Here is a 26,296-nt window from a genome sequence, read left to right on the forward strand (position 1 = left end):
AAATGCCTTTCTTCATGGAGACCTCCAAGAAACCGTATATTTGAAACCTCTTCTTGGCTCTTTAATCCCTAACAATAAGGTATGTCGCCTAAAGAAAGCCCTATATGGCCTCAAACAGACACCTCGGGCATTTCCAACGCTTTCACGATGTTGTTACGGGTGCTGGCTTTACTCAAAGTGGTCATGACCCATCCTTATTTTTGCGCACCACTGCTCATGGAATTATCATCGTTCTGGTCTATGTTGATGACCTTCTCCTGATTGGTAGCGATGCTACTGACATTTCAGCTTTAAAGGAAGTTCTGCAATCATCCTTCAAGATGAAAGACCTCGGCCATCTAACATACTTTCTTGGACTTGAATTTTCACGTTCCAACCGTGGGATCCTGGTCAGCCAGCGTAAATATACCAAGGATCTTCTCGCCTTGGCATCATTGACGGATCAGAAGACAGTTCAGACTCCCTTAGAACTTAACGTTCACTATGGCCGTGACGATGGTGATCTACTTGCACAGCCCGACTTATACCGCCGTTTGGTTGGGAGTCTGGTTTACTTAACTATGACTCGCCCTGATATTGCCTACGCTGTCCAAGTCGTCAGTCAGTTTGTTTCTGCTCCTCGGACTCTTCATATGACTGCGGTGTTGCGCATCCTACGGTACCTTCGTGGAACTCTAGATCGATCCCTGTTCTTCTCCTCCACGGCGACTCTGGACCTTCGTGCTTATTCGGATGCTGATTGGGCCGGTTGCGCTCTCACACGAAGATCTACCACTGGCTACTGTGTTTTTCTCGGCACTTCTCTCATCTCTTGGAAGTGTAAGAAGCAGGCCACTGTTTCCAAATCGAGCACAGAAGCCGAGTATCGGGCGATGTCTGCTGCGTGTAGTGAGCTCGTCTGGTTACATGGACTTCTTTCAGACTTGGGCATTCCTCTACAGAATCCTACTCCACTCCATGTCGATAATCTCAGTGCAATTCAGATTGCCTCTAACCCGGTTTTTCATGAATGGATGAAGCATATTGAAGTTGATTATTACTTTATCCGCGAGAAATTTCAGTCTGGGCTCATTTCTCTTCCACATGTTGCATCCCATGATCAGATTGCCGACATTCTCACCAAGTCCCTCACTTCTGCACGTCGCTCTTTTCTAGTTGGCAAACTATTCCTTGTAGATGACCATCATTAGTTTGAGGGGGGATGTTAGACAGCTCACATACCATGTATAACTAGTATACCTTGTATAGTTTGTTTCCATGGGTAGAAGATTCTGAGTTTATTGTTTTCCTTGCATAGATGGTTGTAATCTCTATATATTCAACCCCATTGGGTTGTCTCAAATACAGAGAACCTTTTGGCTTCACTGTTTTCACTATTGACCACATTTATGATGAGGATCCAAGTCTACCTTGATTAGAACAAAGGAAGAAACAAGTAGAAGAGGACGATGAAGAAGTCAAGGTCGATAACCCAGAATTACATGTTGGGCAGCAAAAGAGTCATACAACTGTCTTGGATTTAGAAAGGGCTTCGCCTACGGAAGATTTGACCTGGGACAAGTACTGACAGCAGTAGTGCAACCAAGACGGATGACGATGGTGGTAACGAGGACGATGCACCACCTACTGGTCCTAATTTTGGTGTTGCTCAGCAAACGAGAATACAATCGTCTACTGATCACGAGACCAGTGAGCATCGACAGGGTAGAGGAGGCTGGTCACCTATAACTCTACCGGGTTGGGACATAACCAGCTGGGGGGGGGGGGGGGGCCCCAGTGGCACCGCAGGAGATGGAGATCAAGACATCAAACTACTAATGGATATGGATACAAATCATATGATCATAGAGAATATATGGAACCAGCTGAGGCACTTTCACATTGGACTAGTCCTGTTCAATCTGATCCATAAGGCTCTATAGGGGATACAAATATTCAATCTGATCCATAAGGCTCTATAGGGGATACAAATATTCCAAGCCGGATCTGAGATACCCATCATCCTAGTCTCACTCTCAGTCCCCATACAAGCAATACCAAGGGTAGAGGTACGAGTATGACTATGGTGGTGGTCAGTCATCCTCGAGATATATTGATGTGATCTTCACCTCCATATCTGATCATTATGAATATGTGGTGCCTGTTCCACAGCCGCAGCCGAATCCGGATGATGGAGACGTTGAGGTTGATCAGCCACAAGAAGGAAGATTTTCTTTCTAGTGATGACTAGATTACTGGACTGGTGGTGAGAGATATAAATGGTGTTTGAAACTGTAAATTATAAATCTGTAATATTTTCGTATTTATAACACATTGTCCATGGTTACATAAAATTAATTATATTGTTATTACATCCATCATTGGTGCTCATATTATATTATTTATATTGAATCATTCATAAAAGATATTTTGAAAATGAAACATATGACTTTTGTATTTTTTTGGGAAAAAAATGACCGTTATGGGGGCGTGTCAGCCGTAATGGCCGTTCCTATAATGGTAACGGTGGAGACCGTTATGCCCACTGTTACCGTTATGGAATACCTTGCTACATATCTAAGAACACAAACATAGTCCATCAAGGAACACTGAGATCCATGTAGAATTTTTAAAAAAAAAAAAAAAAACTTGTTTCTAGTACTCTAGGTGCACATCCAAGATACTACAAAAATGTCAATATATCATCACTATAAACAACTAGAAACATTCCGATAAAAGGTCGAATTAACTGCTCATTACAGCCTGTTTGGGTAGACTGCAAAGTCGGAAAAGATGATGCAGAGCAAACTTGTGACGTAAGCGGAATGAAAAGTGGCATCAGTGCTAGGGGAAGTAAACACTCCAGACATGTTTGTTTTACTAAGGAAAAGTCTTGGAAAATGCTTTTCGTTTGAATTTATAATTGTTTGGAGTGCAATCCCATAAACCTTTTTCTGTCGAAAATTGCCATTTAAAATGTTACATTAGAGGCAAACTCTTTTCTCTCCATTTGACTTTTTGAAGAAGAAGGAAAAAAAAAAAGCGGTTGTACTCTCGTGTTAAAGAGGGGAAAACAAATGCAAACACTTTGCTGCAGCAACCACTGCTTTGCAAACAGATGAAAATGTCTTGTCAATGCAAGCCGGTTGTAGTCCTCAGTTTGCATTCTATCCAAACAGGCCCTTAAGGCACATGAAAGTGCACAAGCATTGGAGAGGACAGTAGAATAACACAACACTGATGCAGTCGGGTCCACGTCTTAAACGTAATCTTCAACTCATTTCTATATGGTATCCAAACTTGATCTTAACTGTTTGGCAAGTCGATCGTAGAGAACATCTTTACACCATGGAGAATATCTAGCTTGTAATCATGTCTCAAAATGAAGAACTAGTAATTGACAATATTTCGCTTTATTGTTCAACTATCGACACACATCCTCCACAAAGCATCATTCTTTGGTGTAAAGCGGGACTGGCGCACTTCAAAATGCATTACTAAACCAACACCTTTTAAGCAATTTGATGATTTGGGTCACAACTCCACATGGTCAATTGTGCTCATCTGGCAGCGTGCTAAGTTTAGGACTAGGAGGATCAAAGAGGGCAGCAAATCGACATGGTGCTGAATATTTTGCAAAGGTGGGAGTCCTCCAATATTTTGCAAAGTTGGGAGTCCATCAGGCATCACATTTGGCATTAAATCAAGATATTTTTCAAGTAAATCCTCCTTGGGCTTCAGAACTGCCTTTTGCTTTGGCCGTCAATTGCAACACCCACAGAAATCGCAACAGTAACCTTACCGTCCTTTTTGAAATTCTGCGCACTCACGAATTTCCAACCCTCCCGTTTTGAAGGTTTGGGCATGGGAAGCTCTTTCAAATAATGTGGTGTGATTTTGATACCATCCTCAATAAAGGAATAGGAAATTGACTGTATTGGCTGCAACATATCCCTATCATACAGCCACCTACTGGCCTAATAGAAAAAGAGAAGTGTCTATCTGCACCATGCCACATCAAACCTCATACCTCTACTTGACATGCTGAAAGTAACTAGCATTGAGTGAGGACCAGCACTGAACTTCCCTTCTCAAGCCACTGAATATGCTAATGTTTAATTGTTTATGTTTCTTCAGCTTTTGACTTATCAACCATTTCCAATGGCCCTATGTTCTCACTACTTACCCAGTCAATTAAGATTGTGTAAATTATTCCTTTGATGTGCACAAAGTGTGGAAAATATTACGTTGTAATCACCTTCCATCATCCATAATTTTTAGTTTAGAGAGAATGTTCCATTGGATAATTAAGGTCCCAGACTCCCAGCTTCTATCTCAAAAGACATCCGCATCCTCCTTGAACTGATTTTCTCCCTCATAGGGCTATTATATATCCAAATTTGTCATTACATTGCATTCTTACCCATCATAACCATGCTCCAACATGTCATCTGGCTAGATGAAATGCCTAATGTCCAGTTGGTTGTGCCTAAAACACGTCAACAGGCCCCTCACTTCACCATTTCTAATTCCAAATACCCCTTGATCAATCACACATTTGCATGATCCACCGGCGGTCCATTGTGGGTAAAATGTCAAATTATCTTGCTGCACGACCACTATTCATGACGGTCATGCACCCCAAGGCCCAAGCCTCCTCCCTGAGGCCCAACTAATTATTTGTTCCACTTTTGATGCTACGGTGTAATGGCTACACATCATTTAGTTCCATTGTTAATGTCTTGGTCTTCAAATTGGTCAAAACCAGCTTGTGTAAAAATATAAACTTCCTCAACATGTTGACCTACTGTTTTGTTCCATTTATCAAGATCTTGGCATTGTTGGTACAAGGCACAGGTGCAACCAGTAGAAACTTCAGTCAAAGCCTCGTCTTCATCTTCTTGTGCACTGTTATCTTTTCCTTTTCCATCCAAAGGGAATTGGCTTGTAAGTGATCACTCAATACTAACACGCACCCCGAGAGCTTAGCCACAACAAGGTTCACGTTCTTTGCATTAAGCCATCTTTTTATACTCAAATACTTCTGAACCTTGCAAAGCCAATCAAGGAAGCCTTATAAATGGAAATAACCACTGAATTCAGTAATGTCAAATTCAATTTCCAGGTTCCCAATCCTTTCCAGCTATCAAAAGATCCAATGGTAGATCTCACCATTCACAAGGATGCTAGTTGTTGGATTAGAATGGTATGTACTCACCTAACTCCACCATGTCCATGTGCACCAAGCCTCCAACTTTGGTCTCCAGTTCCTTCTATGCTCCTCTAAAACAATCTAAGAGACTACCATGTATTTGAGTTCATATATTATCTTCATTAGGGATTGGATTGGTTGGGGTACTTGCATTGATTGTGTAGAATAATGCCAGCTATTTTTTTTTTTTCAATATAAAATAACTCCAAATAGAACTAAATAAAATAGTAATGGGCCCCCTATCATGAACCTGATTGCATGGAGCCCAACTAGAGCTGCATCCGCATAGAAGAACAAAAAGATGAGAAAAATCAACAACATCAAACAACTAAAACATTTCATAAAAATCATAAAACAGCAAAAAGTCCATGCAAAAACAGAAATGCTGGGTAACAAGAAAGTACTCATCAAGTGCAATCTTTTATAAAATGCTTAACCACCAAAACAAATAAAAGAAGCACACCTTCAATACACGGAAAAGACAAGCAAATCACCTAACACTATGTGAAACTATCAAAGGACTTGCCGGAAGTTTATGTTAAAGCTGTTTTTGTCAGCTTCTGCCAAATTACATACTGTAGACCCAAGCTAACTCTTAGTACAACTAGAAAAATAGAAAGCTCAAACCAAAACTAAAATAAATAATAGACATTAGCAATTTATTATGTCAAATTGAACATCAAAACATAGAGGAATACAAAGGAGGCCTACCTGCCAAAACATACTAACAAAATTATCCAAAGTACTGCACCGACCCAGGTTGCTTCCTTGTATGCAACCCAAACCTGATTGATATAACATGTGAGATTTCATGCTTTTATATGAAAACTAAATTAGTATTGAATCCTCTAACAAAATAAATCTACCTTTGCCATAATTTAAATGAACTTCTTTCGCATAACAAGCTAATGAAAATTTTACATGCATAAAAAAGCCAATTTGTCCTAACTAGTTTGCAACTGACACTGTGTACATCATCATATGCTACAACAACAAAACAATGCTTATGAATTAGGAAATTGCAATTAATTCCAGATTGATCTCAACCAATGTCGCCTATATTCATGACTGGCCCCAAGTTTCCAGCTAATCTATGCAAAGTCACCAAATACAAATAGATTATAGCATGTGAATCTTAACTTTGATACATAAGAGATTTGTAATTATAATTGGCCACTGGAACATTTTTCACATTTTATTTTGTAATTGTGGTCTGAGACTTTCCTATGCCCTTGTGATTTGATTGTAAGAGTTGCAAGCTGAGATCAAATACTTGATTCCGCTCAAGCCACGAAAGTATGAACTTACAGTAGTTGGTCACAACTCAATATGCCAATGCCCAGTGATGAAACCCTGAGGTTACACATTCTAGTTTAGAGCATAGTTTCATGAAGGAATTGAGGTCTCTTAAGGTAAATGCATGACCTTGATATGTTAGAAGAGTACATCATTCTTGTGCATATCTGTTCCTTTGAATACCATAAGGTAATAAAAATACTAGCACTAAGTACCCATTAAATAGTATCTTGTACATTGACATTTATACTAAAATTATATACTACCACATTCTTATATAATGTATTAGAAAAATACAGTAAATAGTAAACAACAGTCAATGATAAAAGATGGTGAAGTTGACTTAGATTACCAGTAATGGTTTAACTAATGTCAAATTATAATAACAAAACTACGAAAATACACCCTCAAAATAGTTCACCGAGGCATACAAAAGAGTTCAATGCCATAAATAAATGTAGTGATAAACTTGTAATCCATGCCGAAAGGGGTGTCTCAAATTTAACAATTCATCAGCTCCTATGTAACTTGTGTTAAGGGATGAATCACCATACATCTTTTGTTCATTGCAATGTCAAGTATTCTGGACCACTATACTCAATAATGGCTGTTGTAATACTTGAAATTCTCCCATCTACGTTTCTTTGTATCATGGGTCATTTGGAGCGAAAGGAATCGACGGCGGTTTCGTAACTCTTCTCCTGTTGAAGTTATTGTGGTTTCATATCTTTGTTGGTCTTGGAATGGCTGGCCGCTCTCAATTATGTATATGTGTGACGTCGCAGTGTTCTTTGTGCAAATAGCAGCTTTTGGGCCCTCTTGTTCCTTTTTTGCATTCTTTCCCCGTTTTGCTGTTGCTTGTGGCCTGTTTAATAAAATTTTATCACCCTTAAAAAAAAAAAAACAATAGGTCACTGAGCCAAGTAATGAGAAATACAATCAAATCCCTTTTCCCATCTTCTTCTTTCACTCTATAAACTTGTGATACGTTTCCACAGTATCAGAGCATGGGGAATTGATAAAGGCTATCTTCTACATCCACATCACATCAAGGGTATCACATTATTTCCCTTCATCTTTTCTGCCTTCCTCTTTTCTTCTTCCTCTGTGTCTCATATCCATACTCTCATTTAGATCCCTCACTCGTCTTGTAATCTCTCCTCTGTTATTCTTCCTTTGATCACCCTATTCTTCTTCAAAACTATATATATATGTATATATATATATATATATATATATATATATATATATATATATATATATATATATATATATATATATATATATATATATATATATATGTATATATTTTTTCATCCTCAGATCTCCCATTTTCTTCAAATTCCAGAAATCCACCTTTCACAAAAAGCCAACTCCGATTTTCTTCCAAACTGACCCCTACATTGCTATTTCTCCCATTCCTTCATTTCTGAAAATTTCAGAACATTTTCCATAAAAAAAGGGGTCACCTCTTTACCTTTGAACTCGATTGGTCTCTTTTATTTTCAAATATTCCATTTAAATATCAAGTTTCCAACTTCTCTCTCATTAATTGAACTCAAAACCAAAAACACCATTTTTACAAGGAACTATGAATTTTTTAAGAATGGAGGAAAATGGTTCTATCCATCAAGGCAATGGATAAGAATCAGATACAAGCATGGAATGTCTAGAAGCATCACACCTAACCAGGTCATCTGTCATAGCATTAGCTACTCTAGGAACTACAATAGTGTTTTAAATAGTGAACAGCGTGGAGCGCAACGTTCACCCCTCTGAATCGTGTAGCTAATCACTAGATGCTACTTATAGATTTTTAATCAAGGTTACGCTTGGTTGCACCAATTTCATGATATTCTACACCAAATTAGACTGATTAATAATGAAATATAACAAAATTTCATGATATTTGGTGCAACCAAACGCAACCTAAAGTAATAGGAAAGGGTAATGATTAAGTATAAAGGTAAAGAAAGAGCAACAAAATTAATTTAATATTGTTATTTGTATTATTTTACTAAAAGCATTGAAAATGTTAGCTAATTTTTACTGAAAATAGAAAAATGTAACAAAGCATTGAAAATGTTAACTAATTTTTACTGAAAATAGAAAAATGTAACAAATCATTGAAATATTATTTGATTTTAGTGTTGTAGTGAAAAATAACTTGTAATGTGAGCTACGTAGCATGTAGCATAGTCTATGTAGTGTCTAGCATACACAAATTATAATGTAGCATAGGCTATACACAACTGAAGCATTTTCATGAGCTACGTAGCATCAAGGCAGTAAGGCTAAGCTATGCTATGTAGCGTAAGCTACACACTACAGAGTGTAGCTATTTAAGACACTGAACTACAGTAAATTTAAAAGAAAGAAAGAAAGAAAGGATGCGCTACAGAGTGTAGCTATTTAAGACACTGAACTACAGTAAATTTAAAAGAAAGAAAGAAAGAAAGGATGCGCTACAGAGTGTAGCTATTTAAGACACTGAACTACAGTAAATTTAAAAGAAAGAAAGAAAGGATGGAGCTATTAGCCCTCTCATCTCATTTAAAAACAAGCGCTTCCAAGGAACCCAAGAAGATCCATTTGCCCTTGATGAGACAGTCAAGGGAATCAATAGCATTTCTAGACAAGCAAAATCCAAGAAAAGACAAGTTCAATGATTTGCTGATCATATGCGAGCACACCCAATGCCCAAGCACCCCGGATTTCTACATGAGGAAACATTCATATTTAACTTCCACGATCCCAACAGTGGGGAGGACCAAGATCCGTCAGTAGGTTCTGGATAATCAGCATCATTAGAAACCTCATACCAGGTTCTATCTAATTCAGTCACCAATATGCCTTTAAATTCTTTAGCAAATACTTTAGCGGCTCTGCCTTAATTGATTAGAACAATCTTAATTATCTTGGTTATACGAATAACTGGTGTTGCTTATTTCACTCATTCCATATGCACCATAAAATGGCATGAGGAAGCATCCCCCCGGCCTTCAAAGAGATTCATGACAGATTTCGAGATCATCCAACAAACATCAAATAGATTAAGAAAATGCCAAATTCTCTTATTTTGCTGATTCCGTCTACACCATAAAATGGCATGAGGAAGCATTAAAGGATTTTGCCTTGAATTTTGAACAGGTCAGCCCTCCAACCTTCAAAGAGATCCTTGACAGATTTAGGGATCACCAAACATACATCCAACAGCTTTAAGTAAAAACCACCAAATTTCCTAGGCTGTCATGCAATGGATGAAGAGATGATTGGCTAACTCTGTCTTCCCAGCAAAAGAAACAAATGCTCGGGAGAACAATGTTTCTTTTCTAAGGTTTTCCAAGGTTAAAATTGCATTCGCCTTTGTTGTCCAACAATAGGCATCATCTCTTGAGGGAGCGTGGAAGCCCTAAACTTAGGCAAAACACCAAGGGTGAGGATTCAAATGGCAAATAGCATTAGCGGACACCTTTATGAAGAAGATGCCATCTGGTGAAGATGCCCAACTCCTCTAGTTTGAGTCATTAATTGGCAACTCAACCTCTGCACGCACTGACAAAAGCTCTACAATCATGGGATTTCATTGTACCAAAGATTTCTTTAGAACTTACGCATCCAAAGCACCCTTCCCCATGAGTTCAAAGCATTCCTTGATATTTACTACTCTTGAACAAACCAAAGAATTTTTTTCCCAACACAAATCTTTGGAATCTTTGAACTAAAGGGCCTTCCCCAACCCACAAATCCTCCTACAACAAGGTTTTTTTCCCATCGCTTACAAATAATCTTTTCCTTACTTCAATATCTTTGCCACACCTTTTGACTACCAAACCTCAAAATGGTATTCCATATGTGAAACCCGAATTTTTTTTCTTCCAAATTTTCTCTAGATCTGAAAAACACCCTGTAATACTTACAAAAAGCATTCTTGGAAACATCACCTCGAATCTTCTAAAATCATCCTCTACCAGCCTCCTATTGACATCGGTCACACAACATGATAATGCCAGCAGTGGACCGAACTAAGATTGACATCAATTAGCTCAGGAACAGTATGCTCTAATAAAAAGCTGAGACCGAATACAGGAGAGATTGGAAGGATTAGTGAAGAAGGGGCCGGGGTGTAGAGAGAAGTAATTAGGGAAAAATGATGTGCTAGCCTAAAATAATTATCACTTCTTATTAATCTAAAAAAGATACCGTATGGTACTCCGTATGACAAAATAACATAATAAATAGAACAATTGGATTGCATAATATATTACAATTATACAATGAACAAGTAAAATATTCCACATGACAACATATGTCTTTACGACTTCTAGGGCCACTTTAGCTTTATTGCAATTTAAATGGAGAGAATGTATGATTGATGGGATGCCAGCTCTAGAAAAAAATTAATATAATAATCAGACATGGTAATTTGTAGTTATAACCCCAGAAACATGTGGTAGGATGTAAGGGGGTATCCACCTTGAAGTATAAACCAGATGCAGCAAGAGAGCGATGTAAAGTACAATTAGTGGCTGGGTTTTACCCAAACTAATGGAGTTAATTTCCATGAAATTTTTGCTCCAGTCACAAAACTGAATCTTTTGCATTTGCTTTATCTCTTGTTGATGATTCCTTGCCTCTTTATTATCTTGATGTCAAAGATGCATTTCTTCACAGCAATACAGTACATGTTACACCACTCGATTTTATCCCATCATCTAGATCCAGTTCAGTATGCAAACTCAAGAAAGCTATTCATAGTTTGATACAATCCCTGCATGCATGGTTTGATTGCTTTAGTAATGTTATGATGAAGTTTGGTTACACTCACAATCCTAATGATCATACTTTGTTCCTCAGGGCCTGTTTGATAAGTGGGAATCCATGGAAAAACAAAGGAATTCATAATCATTATTTCCAAAGCTACTATTGAGACATGAGTTCCAGGAAATTCCATTTTAAGTGATATGTTCAATTTGTAAGTGGAAATCTCCACTCCATCTCGCAAGGGTCACCTTGGTTTTTGTGCTAGATAATTTTAAAGTGTAGAAGTGCAATAATTACATATAAAATTCATGATTTCAATTGCAAATCAAACTAGGGAAAACACTGGCTATTACACTTTTCCTTACTTTTTCCATGGATTCCCACTTATCAAATAGGCCCTTAGATCACTGGAATCACAAATTCACAATTGCTATTATTTATGTTATGACACTGTTGTTATTGGAGATGAACAAAAGGAATTCAATAGTTAAAAAGGTTTCTTCATCAGAAATTTAATATCAAAGACCTTTATCCTTTACGTTCTGTCTTGGGGATTTGTGGGTAGGTCAAAATAGGGGATAGTTATTCCAGTAGAAATGTCATAGATCTATTGCTTCAAGCTGGTTGGTTGAGAGCTCAACTAAATGAGACTCCCCAATTGAACAAAATCATCAACTTCAGTTAGAAAGTGGAGACAGTGTTTCCAAAATGTGAGATTGTATTTGAATCAAGAGCTATGTGGTGAACTCATATGACTTACAAGCACTAGACCAGATATATCACATGCAGTTAGTGTTGTCAAGCAGTTTATGCATGCTCCTCACTCAAGCATCTAAATATTGTAAACCATATCTTGAGGTACTTTTGGCAAAGGTCTTACTCTATCCAAGTATGGTCATCTTGATGTCGAGGCATATACAGATGTTAATTGGGCTGGATCAAATATAGATCGAAGACCTACCACTAACAATGGTATTGGGTACATGGAAAATAAGAAGCACCTGATTGTTGCTCATTCCAGTGTTCAGGTTGAGCATTGCACCATGGCTTATGGAGTTGCGAGTTGCTTTGGTTAAAGTCTCTTTTAGCAAAGTTGGGCATTCTAGTCAATCTTCTGATTGTGATAACTTGGCCCCAATTCATATTTCTACAAATCAAGTGTATGATGAACACACAAAGCACATTGTCTATTTTCGTTTTATTCATGAAAAAGTGGCTTTAAAGGAGATTCATGTGCCATATGAAAAGTCTGAAGATCAACTTGATGAGTTCTTAACCGAGGGAATTGATAATTGTCATCTTTATTAGACATCACAAGATGGGCATGCTTGATATTCATGCTCAAACTTGAGGGAGAGTGCAGAAAGATATACATAGAGGTATATGGAGTCATGTACCATGGATAGAGTAGTCATGTGGAGTTCCATATGCGCATGGTTTACGGGTGATTGCGTGCATCTGCAGGGAATAGTCTCGCCTCAAAATTGGGTGGGGACACCCTAATGTCATAAAAAAAATGTGGAGCACCATACTCCTTTTTTGTTATTAACAAGATAATGTTAGTCATATATTCATATTAGACTAAAACAAATTATACCCTGATTACTTCTCTTTTACTTTTCTCCTGTTTCTTCCACCTTTCCTTCTTCCTCTTCTTTCCTTATCTAATCTCAATCTCTAAGCCCTCTTTATCATTTCACTTCAAATATAGTGACTTTGTTAGTTCTCTGACTATCACATATTCAAGGTTGGGGATGACTAAGGATGACCCTTGATTCACAATCCCAAGGAACCAGGTACTATCCATGGTCGTAAAAGATGGCATCAACAACAACTGTTGTAGTTTCTTCTTGCTTAATAACGGAGGTTGTTTCCTGTGTCTGTACAGTTTTTATTGCATATCCATGATATTTAGAGATCGATGACAAATTACTTTAGCGCATTTTGATGGGTGAGAGAGTGGCAGGCAGTGCTTGGTGTTACACTATGTTCATGTTAGTCGAGTTCTCATCTCTTCTTCGGCTAAGGGATGTGGCAATGGGTTTATGTGGAACCCACTATTTGGAATTGGGCTCCCTTAGGCATTCAAGTTGTTATGATCCACTTGGTTGCGGTCCTTCATGTCCTGGATAATGTCTTGCAACAACCAACATGTGTCAGGACCACGGTTCTAATATCTATGAAATGAGAGTGTTTAGAGTAATTACACCTCTCGACGTTATGACCCTAAATGTCATAATTTCAGCAGTAGACTAAAGAACTTGGAGACCCAATTTGAAACCGTTGGAGATCAAAATAATAAAGAAAATTGCAAACATTCTTACACTTCTAGACCATTCAACTTCCAGATTAATCCTTTTTTTTTTTCTTTTGAATCACTATTGCTCTAAAAGATTGTACAAAATAAGATTATGGCATTGTTGTTTTCCTTAGTGCATAAGAATGCTTTATGATCACTACTAAAATGAATGCAATGAAGAGAGGTTTCTTCCATTGTGAAGAACTTTTAACCTCTTCGCATTGCTTTCTTTAAATGGAAAAGAAAATATAAGGTCATCGTGACATACCGCTATAGCAACAATGTTAACATAAAAATCAACTAGGGTTGCCGCCATCCACCTGTAGAAGTTTGCAGAACATCAATTTAGAAAGTATATGCAAGGATAAATGCCCATATACATGATTGCAGCCATGGTTGCCTAGCCACATGTAAACCATTTTGCCTTCTACAGTTTTACCACTAATTCAATTAAAATATATTAGAATTAGAAATTTCAAATGTATTGAGGCACTGAAATGCTCATGTTTATAAATATACATGTGCAAGTGAACAAAGATATGCATATATGACTACACAAACAAACTAGAAATTAGATGAACTAAAATGATTTGGCCTTGCACAACTTTGGTACTACTACTAACATGAAATGGTAACTATTTTGATGGGGACTTCAGAGGACTTACTCAGGTGTACCAGAGACAGAGGTGACCACTCACATCAACGTAACTTTCTTTGTGGATGGGAGACGAGTTCTAGATGGGGCCCGTCGAGCCATTTTGAAGACTCTACATGCATTGAACGTGCGTAGGAAGACCCCACTTTGCGATGATGCATGTGAGTTGTTTAGGAGACTATTTTAGTCATAGAATTTTATTTCGTGTTGATCCAACCATTGGATCTTGCCAATCAAGCCATTAGGCCATCGGATTTGGGCCCATTGGACTCTGATCTTGCTTCCTTTATGGGTTTTTTTTTTTTTTTTAAAATGATTTATTTGATGGTTGAGATTGATAATGAGTGTTTTAGTTTCCTTATTTTAGACGATGAGCCATTTCACTTAAGTGAGTGGCATAATTGTCATTATTTCGAATTTTTATTATAAAAGCACAGGAGGGGGCATCCAACCCTAGTGGAGATTTAAGAAGAAGAAGAAAAAAAAGCTCTCTTGTGTGAAAGAATTTTCCTCCTTGTTTTCTATGGTTTTTGAGAAACCCTCCATTCCAATTGAATTATAGAAGGGTAGAGGCTTGATTGGTGGTGGATTCTCCAAGGTGCATTCTTTCTCTTTCTCTTCTCCAATAAGATATTCTTCTTCTTCTCTTTCATCATCTTTTCCCCTTCCCATACAACCTTCTCAACCCATCAAAACCCAACCCAATCCACATTCTCTCTCTTTCCCCTTTCTTATCCACGTGTGGACCCACACATGCATACGCACGCACGCATGTGCATTCATACAAGCAGCCACATGTGGGCCCTCGTTTGGTGTTTCCCTCTTTGATTTTTCTCTAAACCTCCCTAATTCCTAGATCCTTTGAATCCCTAGAAATCTTCATCCATGAATCCAAAGCCCTAATGAAAATCTTTTTTTCTTTTTCTTTTTATTTAAACTTTTCCTAAATCAGAATTTTGATTGCATCATCGTCTATTCATGTGGTTGTTGCACTACCCATGCTAGATTGGAAGTCCCTACTTCTAAGTAGGCCACTCTTGAATTATTTTATATTTCCGTACACTGCGTATGGGATAACCTAGGACTTTCGTATTATAAATCTGAATTTCCAAATCTATTGTGTGGATATATTTGATTTTACACGTTGATTGGTGAAATTAATGTGTAGATCGATCTCTCATCTTGCATCCTAAGATAGTTTCATCATCCTACATCAAATTTAGTATCAGAGCCTAGGTCTAACATAGGGTAGGTGTTCGACAAAATTCCTATACCTATAGTAGAGCATATAGGTTGCATATAGGTTGCTGAATTTTCTGATTTGGCTTGTTGAATTTTCTGCTTGGGTATTTTCAAAGTCCTATATTGCTGGAATTTCCAGATTTAGTGACTTTAAGACACCTAGTTACTGAATTTCCAATTTTAGCCTTAACAGAATCATTCTAGGGTTGCCCATAGGATTTAAGGTACTAAGGGTCATCATACATAGAACACTTGTGCATCATATAACATCACATTGAGCACCTTCAAATTCGATTTTTACACTGCATTCATCATATAGTACACATTCAGCTAGTTTATCTCTCATTAGGGTTGTTTAGTGTATGAAACGTGAACAGGTCGTGGTTTTGGTATATTCCCCACCATGAACCCGGATCAGATTGTTGAGGTTCTTGAAAAGATTAGCCACCGTTTGACGGCTATTGAGACACACAATAAGACCACTGCCGCGCAATTAACTACTATCAACCAGTGTATCACTCCTAAAATTCATGTTGCTGAATTTGCTGCTACTCTCCCTCAATGTGGGTGATCTAAAACAAAACCCAATAATATAACACTATGAATTTTGAAAGATCAAGGATAGATAAAATGAGAGAGCTTGAGAATTTCAGAAAATGTTCGACTACTTCTTCTCATTAGTAATTGAATACAAACAGAAATCCTCAAGTATTACAATCACTCTTCCGTTTCCCTCTATCTGCCTCCCTGTTTTTATGGTTTACTTGGCAGTGATCCCTTAATCTAAGGAACCATAACAGACTTCTTCACAAATCTCTCCATTCGTGGGCTTCTCCTACAACTTAGGAGTTAGTTGTCATGCTCTCCACCACGTCCCACGTAGTGGGCTTCTTCATTCCGAAACAAATCAGCAACGTGCAAAAATGTAGTTAGGATCGTCCCGGATCACTCAGGCAGGAGAGCCAGCGGGTGAGGACCCAGTTGAGCAAGGTCCAGTCCCAATAAAACCCATTGGGAGTCGTATTAGAAACTTTGGTCAAAGAGTAGATCATGTAGGACTGCAAGCTCACGCGTCCCATAGAGAGTCGCGGGATCGTTACGACCCTGAGGAAAGGATTATGAAAATTGTCAAAGTCGATGCTTCTGGTTTTTATGGTTGCTTGATTACGAAGCATTTCCTTGACTGGCTAGCTGACATGGACCACTTCTTCAAGTGGCATGATATGTCATATCGCTTTCGAGCGAAGTTTGCTAAGATGAAGTTGACGGGTCAAGCCAAGTTGTTTTGGACCAATACAGAACGAAAGGCAGAGCGAAATGGAGATGCAAAAACTTCTTAAAGAAAAATATGTTCCACTCTCCTACCATGATCGCCTTTTGGACCAGTGGCAGTCCTTGAGGCAAGGGTTGATCTCTATATTGGATTACATCGAGAGATTTGAGGAGTACATGATGTGATGTGATATTGATGAGTCTCTTGCTATGACTTTGTCTCGTTTTAGGACGAGCCTACAACCTGAGATTAGGCGTGAGCTCATCCTTCATGATGTTGGTACTCTAGAGGAGGCCTACCTTAGGGTAGAGGAGCTTGAATGATACCTAGTGCAATCGACCATGAACCGGTTTGGGTCTCGTGATTCCAGTAGCAGAGTTACTCCTTAGGGAGCCAGACCTAACCTTGGATGCCAGACCAAAGACTCAACCGTATTCCCACCTATAACAGAGATGTTAAAGGTAAGTGTCTAGTCAGCACTAGCTCGAAGGGAGGTGAGCACATGCAGTGTTTTTGTTGATTTAACATAAACATCATGGTAAGGCCAACTCAAGGAAGGGTGTATCTATCAAACAGAGTGGGTGTAGATGTTAATTCTGGAAGAGCCCTCTTCAAAGAAAGGAAAGCTTACGGTGTCAAAAGCTCTCTACGGAAGGGAAGACCGTCGACGGAGATGGTGTAAATAAGAGTGAGGAGCATCAAGCAACCCAAGGTAGTGAACAGTGCTCTTAATGCAATTACAGCTGAGAACGCCATTGCAATCGCCGGTAGATTAGCTGTTTTCAAGAGAAAAGCAGGAATTTCGCCGGTTTATCTAACGTTAGAAGAGTGCAGAGAAGGTGTTTGTGGTTGAGGGCGTTCCACGTCGAGGAAGTCGTGGCAGGAACTTGGGCACGGAAACTGCATTTTAACTGTCGTTTTCTTTCACGAGAACCCCAAGCACTGTACGCCCACGGTGATGGTTGGTTTATATTGCGTAATGAGTTAGTAAACAATGTGGGGTCCACCGTGGAAATATGTGTCTTATCCACGCCGTCCATCCGTTTTTCCAGATCATTTGACGGCCTGATCCCAAAATTGAAGTATATCAAAAGCTCAAGTGACCACACCACAGAAAAAAGGGGCATGGATTGGGTACAACCCCACTAGCACCTAGCTATAGACAGACGGTCCTGACAGTGGATCTGTGGAGCCCACCATGATGTATGTGTTTGATCCACTCCGTCCATCCATTTTTACATATCATTTCAGGGCATGAGCCCAAAAAGAAGGCATATCAAAGGCTCAAGTGGAAAACACCATCCAATAATACCCACCGATGATGTTTATTTGCCATCCAACCTATTCACAAGGTCAGGTAGACATGAATGAACGGAAAACGTAAATATAAGCTTGATCCAAAACTTTCGTGGCACTAGCACCAGGATAAGATGTTTTCAACGGTAAGCCTTCAATCCCCACCATTTCCAGTGTTTTGGTCCACTGGATCCTTCAATCTGCCTTCTTGTGGACTCATTAACTAAAATTATCCTTTAAAATGGACTGACGGCATGGATAAAATACATATACCACAATGGATCCAACAGAGCCCTTGACAGACCGTCCAGTTACCTTTTTAAGGCCACTTTGATGTTTATTTGTCATGGAACGGTTCAAAAGTTCGCACGGACCTAGATAAAGGGAAAACACAAATGTCAGCTTGATCCATTACTTCCATGGCCTCGAGAAGTCTTCCATAGTAAGTATTTGCATGTTTGGTCCGTGGAATTGAATGTTATTGAATTGTGTTAGATGGGATTAACATCATTACCATACCATGATTGCATGTCTGAAAATATAGGCATCCAATCTCATGTTTGGGATAAATATTTTGATATGGATAAACATTGGATTAAGCAAAATCATGTTTGGTCGGACCATGAAATTATAATCAATGGACTAAATTCACAACTAATGTTATTCCTTTGTAAATAGATGTAACCAAAATGTCATGTGTAAACGGTGTATGTGGATGACATCAATGGCGTTCACACGTGAAATCCTACACCTGACCAAATGCAATTCCATTCCACTTAATCCGAACCTTCCCATCCTTTCCAAATACCATATGGAATTGTAAGGACCAAATGCATTTCCATCCCACCTAATCCTATCTAATACCCCCTTAATTTGCAGTGTTTCTTATTATGCAGTCCACTTGAGTGGGGTAAAATTGATGGAAAGTGTGGAAAGACATGCATTATGGTGTCCCCAGTTTAGTATCAGGCTATAACTATTCTGTCCATCCATTTCCTTAGCTCAATTTATAAAATGATCCTAAATACAACATAGGGCTGAAATTTAAGCCCATCCCGATTTTTCTGGGGTGCAGTTACTTGAGACCGACGGTTAACCCAAAGCTCCAAGGAGCCCACCACAAATTGTGATATATCCACTCCATCCCATCTATTCATCAACTCATTTTACACACGAGTTGAAAGAAGAGAGAGATCAAAAGCTCAAAGTGGGTTATACTAAAATAAGCAGTGGGGATGGAGACGCCCAACATTTGAACCTTCTGGGCCCACCGTGATTTTTAGATTGGCTGTGACCGCCGGCCCATAGATATCTTTGTGCCGGTAGCGGTGGGGGTCCAAAGATATGTCTGTGAAAAATCCCCTGACCACAATAGGACAGGATTTTAAAAATTAGGCTAATCCAAAACTCATGTGGGCCATACCACACTAAACAGTGGGGATTGAACGCCTGACAGTGAAAGAAGTTTCGTATCAAGATGATATTTGTTCCTACAGTTTATCTGATTGGTAATAATTCTATGAACGGTTTGATGGTATATAAACATCAAGGTTAGCTCCAGGAAGGTTTCAACGGCGGACGTTGCTGTTCGCACTATTTTGTCTCACTTTTTAGATAATACGGTTCTAAAATCGTATGCGAAACGGTTATATGTATACGGCCCAAAATAGGTGGATTATCTTAAATACTTTAAATGAAGGCGTGTTCTTGAAAATCGACTAAAATGCAGGCAGTTTTTTTTTAATAAACCCTTAATTTTTTTTGTGATCATAAAATCGTTATCTCCCAACTCAACCTCTCTTCCTCGGAACGAACCTCCCGCCAAAAAGCACCCCATGCAACTCTCTCTGTCATCAAATTCAAATGGCAACAACAGTAAAATCAATAGCAACAAACCCCACCATCCCAAATTATCCAAGAAATAAAAGATCATATCGATCCAGGAGCAGCAGTAGCATCATATCCCTGCTCAAGCTCTGTAAGAACATGAAAGAACTCCAGCAGATCCATGCCAATCTCATCAAAACCTCTCTCATCCATGACATGTCCGCCGTTAACGCCATCATCGAATTCTCTGTCATTCATGAAAATCTCGTCTATGCTCTATCCGTGTTTGAAACAACTCCCCATCCAACTCTCTTTGCCAAGAATTTCATGATCCGAGGCCACGCACAGAGCGAATTCCCTCTATCGGCGATAACTTTCTACGTTCGGATGCTGAGTGAAGGATTCGAGCTCAACAAATTTGGTTTCTCGTTCTTGATCCAAGCATGTTTGAGATCACAAGCGGCTGAAGAAGGGAAACAAATCCACGGCCAGATCTTGAAGTTTGGGAAGATTGACGCTCATCTGGCAAGCTCCATTATCTGTTTCTACTCGGAAATTCAAGATCTAGACTCTGCTCATCGAGCTTTTGAGTCAGACCTTGGATCCATCACTTCTTGGAATGCGATGATCGATGGGTATTCAAAATCTGGGGACATGGAAATGGCTCGGAGACTGTTCGATGAAATGCCCCAAAAGACACTAATTGCTTGGACGGCATTGATTACAGGTTTTGTGCATTTGGGGAGATTTATAGAGGCTTTGGAGGTTTTTGAAACCATGCAGAGGTCCGGATTTAGGCCTGATGAGCGGACATTAGTGAGTGTGCTTCCTTCAATATCTCACTTGGGTGCGCTCAGTTTGGGAAAATGGGTGCATTCTTATGCTGAGAATTCAGGTATGGAATCGAGTATCTTCCTGAGATCAGCACTAGTGGACATGTATTCCAAGTGTGGTAGTATAGAAAATGCACTAGAGTTATTTGAGAAGATGGGACCCACGAAACGGAATGTGGTGATGTGGAATGCGATGATTGGTGGATTGGCGATGCATGGACATGGAAGGGATGCATTGGAGCTATTCCAGGAGATGCTAGCAAGCGGCACAAAGCCTACTGATGTTACATTTGTAGGTGTGCTGAGGGCGTGTAGTCATGCAGGGATGGTGGATAAAGGGTTGAAGTACTTTGAGGCAATGAAGGACTTGTATGAGCTCGAACCAACAACAGAGCATTATGGGTGCATGGTTGATCTTTTGGGTCGTGCTGGACGGTTGCAAGAAGCGGAAGGGTTGGTGAGGAGTATGAGTGGGCAGCCGGATGTGGTGGTCTTGAAGACCCTTCTAGGTGCATGTAGGGTCTATGGGAATGTCGACATAGGTGAGCGCATTGGTAGAGAACTTCTTCAATTAGCTTCTGATGATAGTAGTTGTTATGTGCTTCTAGCAAATCTGTATGCATCTGTAGGCAGATGGGTGGATGCTGGCAAAGTGAGAAACTTGATGAAAGAAAGGGGAGTGAAGAAGATAGCTGGTTGTAGTTCGATTGAATTGGATAATGTGGCCCATGAGTTCCACGCAGGGGACATGTCTCATCCTCAGATCAAAGAGATATATGCTACAGTAGAGGAGATGGGGCAAAGGTTGAAGGTCGAAGAAGGTTATACCCCTGATACCTCTCAAGTGTTGGCTGATATCGATGAGGAAGAGAAGGAGACTGCATTATATCGTCACAGTGAAAAGTTAGCAATTGCTTTTGGCTTGATAAATACTATCCCAGGCAGCACTATACGCATAGTGAAAAACCTTAGGGTCTGCCTTGATTGCCACTCCGTTACAAAACTTGTATCAAAACTTTACGGTCGTGAAATCATTGTTAGGGATCAAAACCGCTTCCATCATTTCAAGAATGGAGTATGCTCGTGCAATGAATATTGGTGATATCTATGTTATGGTACTCATGGGACTCTCTAGAGATCTGAAACCATCCATCTGAAAGATATCACAGGCTGTTCATTTTTTTGAAGAGGAGAGAATTGGATGACAGGCCGCACATGCTGGTAAGTGTTATTCATAAAGATAAATGGACATGAGTGCTCATTCACCAAATGAAGCACATGAAATGGCCAGAGTTTCTTTTGATGTGCTAATTCATAACTCGAATGTCCAGTAATCACAAAGAGTCTGTACATGAAATGATCCAATTTAAAATTCTGATTGAAGAGGATAGTGTTTTCAAATAATGTTTGTGATCAGTAATCATCCCAACAAATTAAAAGGTTCTTTACTATATGGTGTCATTGCAAGTCTCATGCTAGTTAGGCCATGAGCAACTGTGAAGTTCTCACTGTGATAGTTGTGGCTGCCATCTCTCCTCATCAATTCCAGGTGCAGTAAGAGCCGTTTGGTTCATACACTGTCAACTTCAATTAGTCCGCAACCTCTGGCATGTGATGGGATCTCTTTGGCTCTGAAATGGGGGACATCTTGTACAACTGCGCATCAATTGCCATCCAATTACAGGCCAAGGTTTGTGGCTAACCGCACTTCAATTAGCCTAGAGGGTCGTGCATCATTGGATCGGCATGGCTCAAAGGATGTGTATAACTACACTTCTAGTTTGTGGCTTTCTAGTTGATGTCTCTGCATATGTATATGTTTCATGATCTTACCTATGGAATCACACCGTCGATTGGATTCCAGAAAAATTAATAGCAATAGCCAAGCCGACAGTTACTGTAGTGGCAGCCGTGGCAACCACCTCTGCTGGTCCCTCTGTTTCCTGTGAGAAGAGATGCAGTAGCTAGGGGTGTCAACAGCTGGGTGCACCCAATGGGTATGCCAGCCTGGGCCAACATGGGTCAGGTATGGGTGTAGCTATAAGGTTGTGGGTGTGGGTTTGGGTTATTTTTTAGCCCGGTTAATGAATGAATCAGGTGTGGTTATACTCTTAACCCCACCAAACCTGATTATATAAATCAACAAGGGAATTTTACAAAATACTACTTCATATGGTACTTGCATCTTGATACCTTTCTCAAAAGGTTTTCAATAAGCTACCGCATTAATTTAAGTAATTATCATTAGTGTATCTTCGGTTAGATCTCTCAATGGAAATCTGAGGCTTGAGTTGGCCTTACCATGATGTTTATGTTAAATCCAGCATGACCACCAGGTGCATCACCCCATGCTAGGTCTGGGGCTAAAAAATCAGCCCCATCCATGATTCAGGTGAACCACATGATTGGAAACAATGTACAAGGAACGCAGACCCTCCAAACTATTTCCCTTGGTGTGGCCCACTTGAATTACGAATGAGTTTTATTTTTTGGACCCAGGGCTAAATTTTGGTGTGGTATCTAATGGTTGGAGTGGATTTCATCTATCCATAATGGTGATCTTGTAAAAATCAAGGGTGGGCGTCTCTCTCCTAACTATTTTCTTTGGTGTGGCCAAACTAAATCACGTATCAGCCTGATTTTTTGGCCCTGGTCCTAATGTGGGATTACACATATAATGGTTGGAGTCGATTTCACATACACATCACAGTGGGCACCCTCTCCAATTATTCCCAATTTCTGCTGAGATATTAAAAAAATAATAATTTAGGCTACATCCACCCTTGATTTTTGATGGGCGCACTGTTTTGTGTATGTTTGATCCACTCCAACCAGTAGACATGTAATCTAATGTTATGCCTAGGACCAACAAATTAAGCTAACATGTGATTCAAGTGGACCACAATAAAGGAAACATTTGAGAGAGATGTCCACCCTTGAATTTTATGAGGCCCACCATGATGATTATATGAAATCCACTCTAACCATTAGATGCCACACCAAAATTTAGGCATGATCCCCAAAAATAAGCCCATCCGTGATTCAGGTGGACCACACCAAGGGAAATAGTTTGGAGGGTGAACATTGCCCTGTACATTATTTTCAATCTTGTGATCTTTTCAAATCATGAAAGGGGCTGATTTTTGGGTTCTGGGCCTAACATGAAGTGACAACCCGGTAGTTAGAGGTGGATTTCACATAAACGTCATAGCCAGGCCCACCCAAACTGCCAACACAACCCTAACTTCTGTTTAGAAATATGAACCCTAATTTTTGTTAAGAAATATGAGAAATATGATGGAGGTAGTCCGATGATAATTACTTAATTAATGAGTTGGCTTGTTGAAAACATTTTCAAAAAGGTACCGAGATGTAAGTACTATATATATATATATATATATATATATATAAAACAACAGACCTTCTAGATCAAACTTTACGCATGTGACCCATCTGAGATGTAAATTAGCATGTTGTAGAAGTGCTAGGATTTGTAGAATTTATCTACTAAATCAAAAGTCTCCATGTAGAATTTACGTACCAAATCAAGAGTCATAATAAAATGTGGAATTATTTGATACTCGGGCTGTATATGACGCTCGATACACAAGCACTCAGAAACTGTACATGTGACAAACAATAACTCAACGAATACTAAGTACATTGTGGAAATCATAGTCGTTAGGTAACAATCCCAAAATTATATTGGTCAAACAATCCTAACTTCTAACACTTGTTTGTTAAAATAGGACCATTGGATTTTTTTTTTTTTTTTAGACCTCTAACCATCCCAAAAACATTCACCAATTCGAAATAACATGCTATCATATTCTATATTTTATGTTTTGTTTAAGAAAAACTGTAGTTTTTTTCTTCTTAATCTCTACTATAAAATGTAATCTTCTGAGAGGAAATGATGTGTGTATGGGTGATTGTTTTAAATTTCAATGATACCCTAATGAGTACAACACTCTAGAGGTTATGGGTATAGGTGCCCATTTGAGGCTCGACATGGATATGGGTATGGGTTAGTACCCATTGGTGGGTTTGGATCCGAGTACCCCTATACGCCTCTACCTGGCCAATTGACACTACCAGAGGTAGCCGTGGTTATCTTGCTGTGAGAGAGGAAATAGGTGATGGGTTTCTTGAGTCCCTAAAGAACAAGATGATGAAATATAGTGGGCTTGGGAAATAGGCCATCATAATTAAAAGGTGAGCCTGCTCGTTTTTTTGCTTGATCAAGAGGATTTTTGCATCCTTTTCGCCCAATTTTTGTAAATAGTGGGCCCCCACTCAGTGAAAGCCATGCACAACACCAATTGTTGTTTAAGTGTTGTCTACAGTTTTCTTAATTATGTGGGCCCAAGTTTGGGTTTCTGCTCATTTACCATCATCATAGCCTTTCAATGGTTTTTGTGATATTATTATTGGGACATTCATTTGCTATGAAAGGGAGACCATCATGTGTTGTTCAATGGCATCTAGATAACTTGTGCAAGGCCTATGTTTATGTGTAAAAGTGGGCGGCCTGAAACCGCGCTCAGTCTCTCTTGAGAGAATCACTATGGAAACCTTAATAGGCCATTTGTGGGCTGATCTAGGACATGATTAAATAGTGGCGAAGTGTTTTTTGACAAGATCTTTCCAATTGTGTGGTCCCCTTTTGTGATGAAACACTTGGATCTCTTGTGAGATGATGATCGATGTATGCACCCATGAAAAAAAAAATTTAATAATGAAATTTTAGGTTTGTGAAACATGCTTATGGATTTTAATATTGTGATAATCTCTAACTATATTGTTGTATGGTGGACCCCATCTTTTCCAAGAAGATCCGCAAAGTGTGGGCGTCATCATGATCTGAGTTTCTCTTTCTAGATTCTTAGATTGCATATGTGCGTGCATCTTAATCCTATCCATCACATAAATCATAGATTTGAGCCACTCGTCTCTCTGGTTCACATCAATGATCAACAACGGTGATCGAATTTATTGATTCCATATGCATTATCATCCTGGATTCTTATAATAGTTGAAATATAAATGTTATAATTCAATAGGCAGATATGTTTAGATCTTGCCTCTTTATCTGTGTGAATCCTTAAACTCTAGCGCTAGATGTAATCACCGTCTGAGGTTGGGCATAACCTGTGTGGGAGCTTGTCTCTATCACCAAAATGATACATGCACCCATAATGAATGGTTGCATATGTTATACAAATAATTGCTGTAGAAGCATTTTAGTCATTTTATTTTGAAAACTTGATTATTCTCGCACTTCTAAAAACTTTCCACATAGGCATATGTGCCATGTGAAAACGTTTGAGAGGCAGTGTTTGTGGGGCTTGCAAACCTCACACCATTACAGTATAAAATCTATTTGGAATATAGGTTTGGTGAAGTCCAAATGCCTAATTGAATTTTTCACCATTTTTTTTTCACATGCATCCCTGGTTTAAATGTTGATCCTTACAAGTACAGTGCACTTCCTCCTCCTTTGCTCGATTGGATCACGTCTTTTCCCACCTTGTATGCTCTGTATTTAGTGTCCATATTTGGAAAACCAGTCTTCCAACATTTACCACAATAGATCCACTTGAAATTCATGGCACTATAT

At 39.1% G+C, this 26,296-nt stretch overlaps 2 protein-coding genes across 4 annotated transcripts in view; one reads left to right on the forward strand and one right to left on the reverse strand.

Moving 5' to 3' along the window:
- LOC131223452 (uncharacterized) overlaps window positions 1-17,638 on the reverse strand; it is a 51,783-nt gene extending 34,145 nt beyond the window's left edge. The window contains exons 1-3 of one of the 3 annotated variants that reach the window (XM_058218881.1): window positions 17,352-17,638; window positions 13,819-13,870; window positions 5,903-5,976 (exon numbers count right to left, since the gene is read on the reverse strand). In XM_058218881.1, coding sequence (XP_058074864.1) covers window positions 5,903-5,976; window positions 13,819-13,870; window positions 17,352-17,476 — 251 coding nt within the window. In that variant the 5' untranslated portion in view covers window positions 17,477-17,638. The remainder of the gene's footprint in view (window positions 1-5,902; window positions 5,977-13,818; window positions 13,871-17,351) is intronic. The other 2 variants (XM_058218879.1, XM_058218880.1) reach the window with 2 other exon arrangements.
- A 2,130-nt stretch (window positions 17,639-19,768) lies between these two features.
- Window positions 19,769-22,059, forward strand: LOC131223453 (pentatricopeptide repeat-containing protein At5g48910-like). Its single transcript, XM_058218882.1, has one exon. It carries the CDS (start codon window positions 19,880-19,882, stop codon window positions 21,776-21,778), a length of 1,899 nt encoding a protein of 632 aa, XP_058074865.1. The 5' UTR covers window positions 19,769-19,879; the 3' UTR covers window positions 21,779-22,059.
- The last annotated feature ends 4,237 nt before the right edge of the window (window positions 22,060-26,296 follow it).

This window comes from Magnolia sinica, chromosome 13, assembly GCF_029962835.1.
Source record: "Magnolia sinica isolate HGM2019 chromosome 13, MsV1, whole genome shotgun sequence".
Lineage (NCBI taxonomy): Eukaryota > Viridiplantae > Streptophyta > Magnoliopsida > Magnoliales > Magnoliaceae > Magnolia > Magnolia sinica.

Bases quoted from the DNA above. Each gene is read 5' to 3' on its own strand.
- LOC131223453 (XM_058218882.1), top strand. From the start codon at position 19,880: ATGGCAACAACAGTAAAATCAATAGCAACAAACCCCACCATCCCAAAT.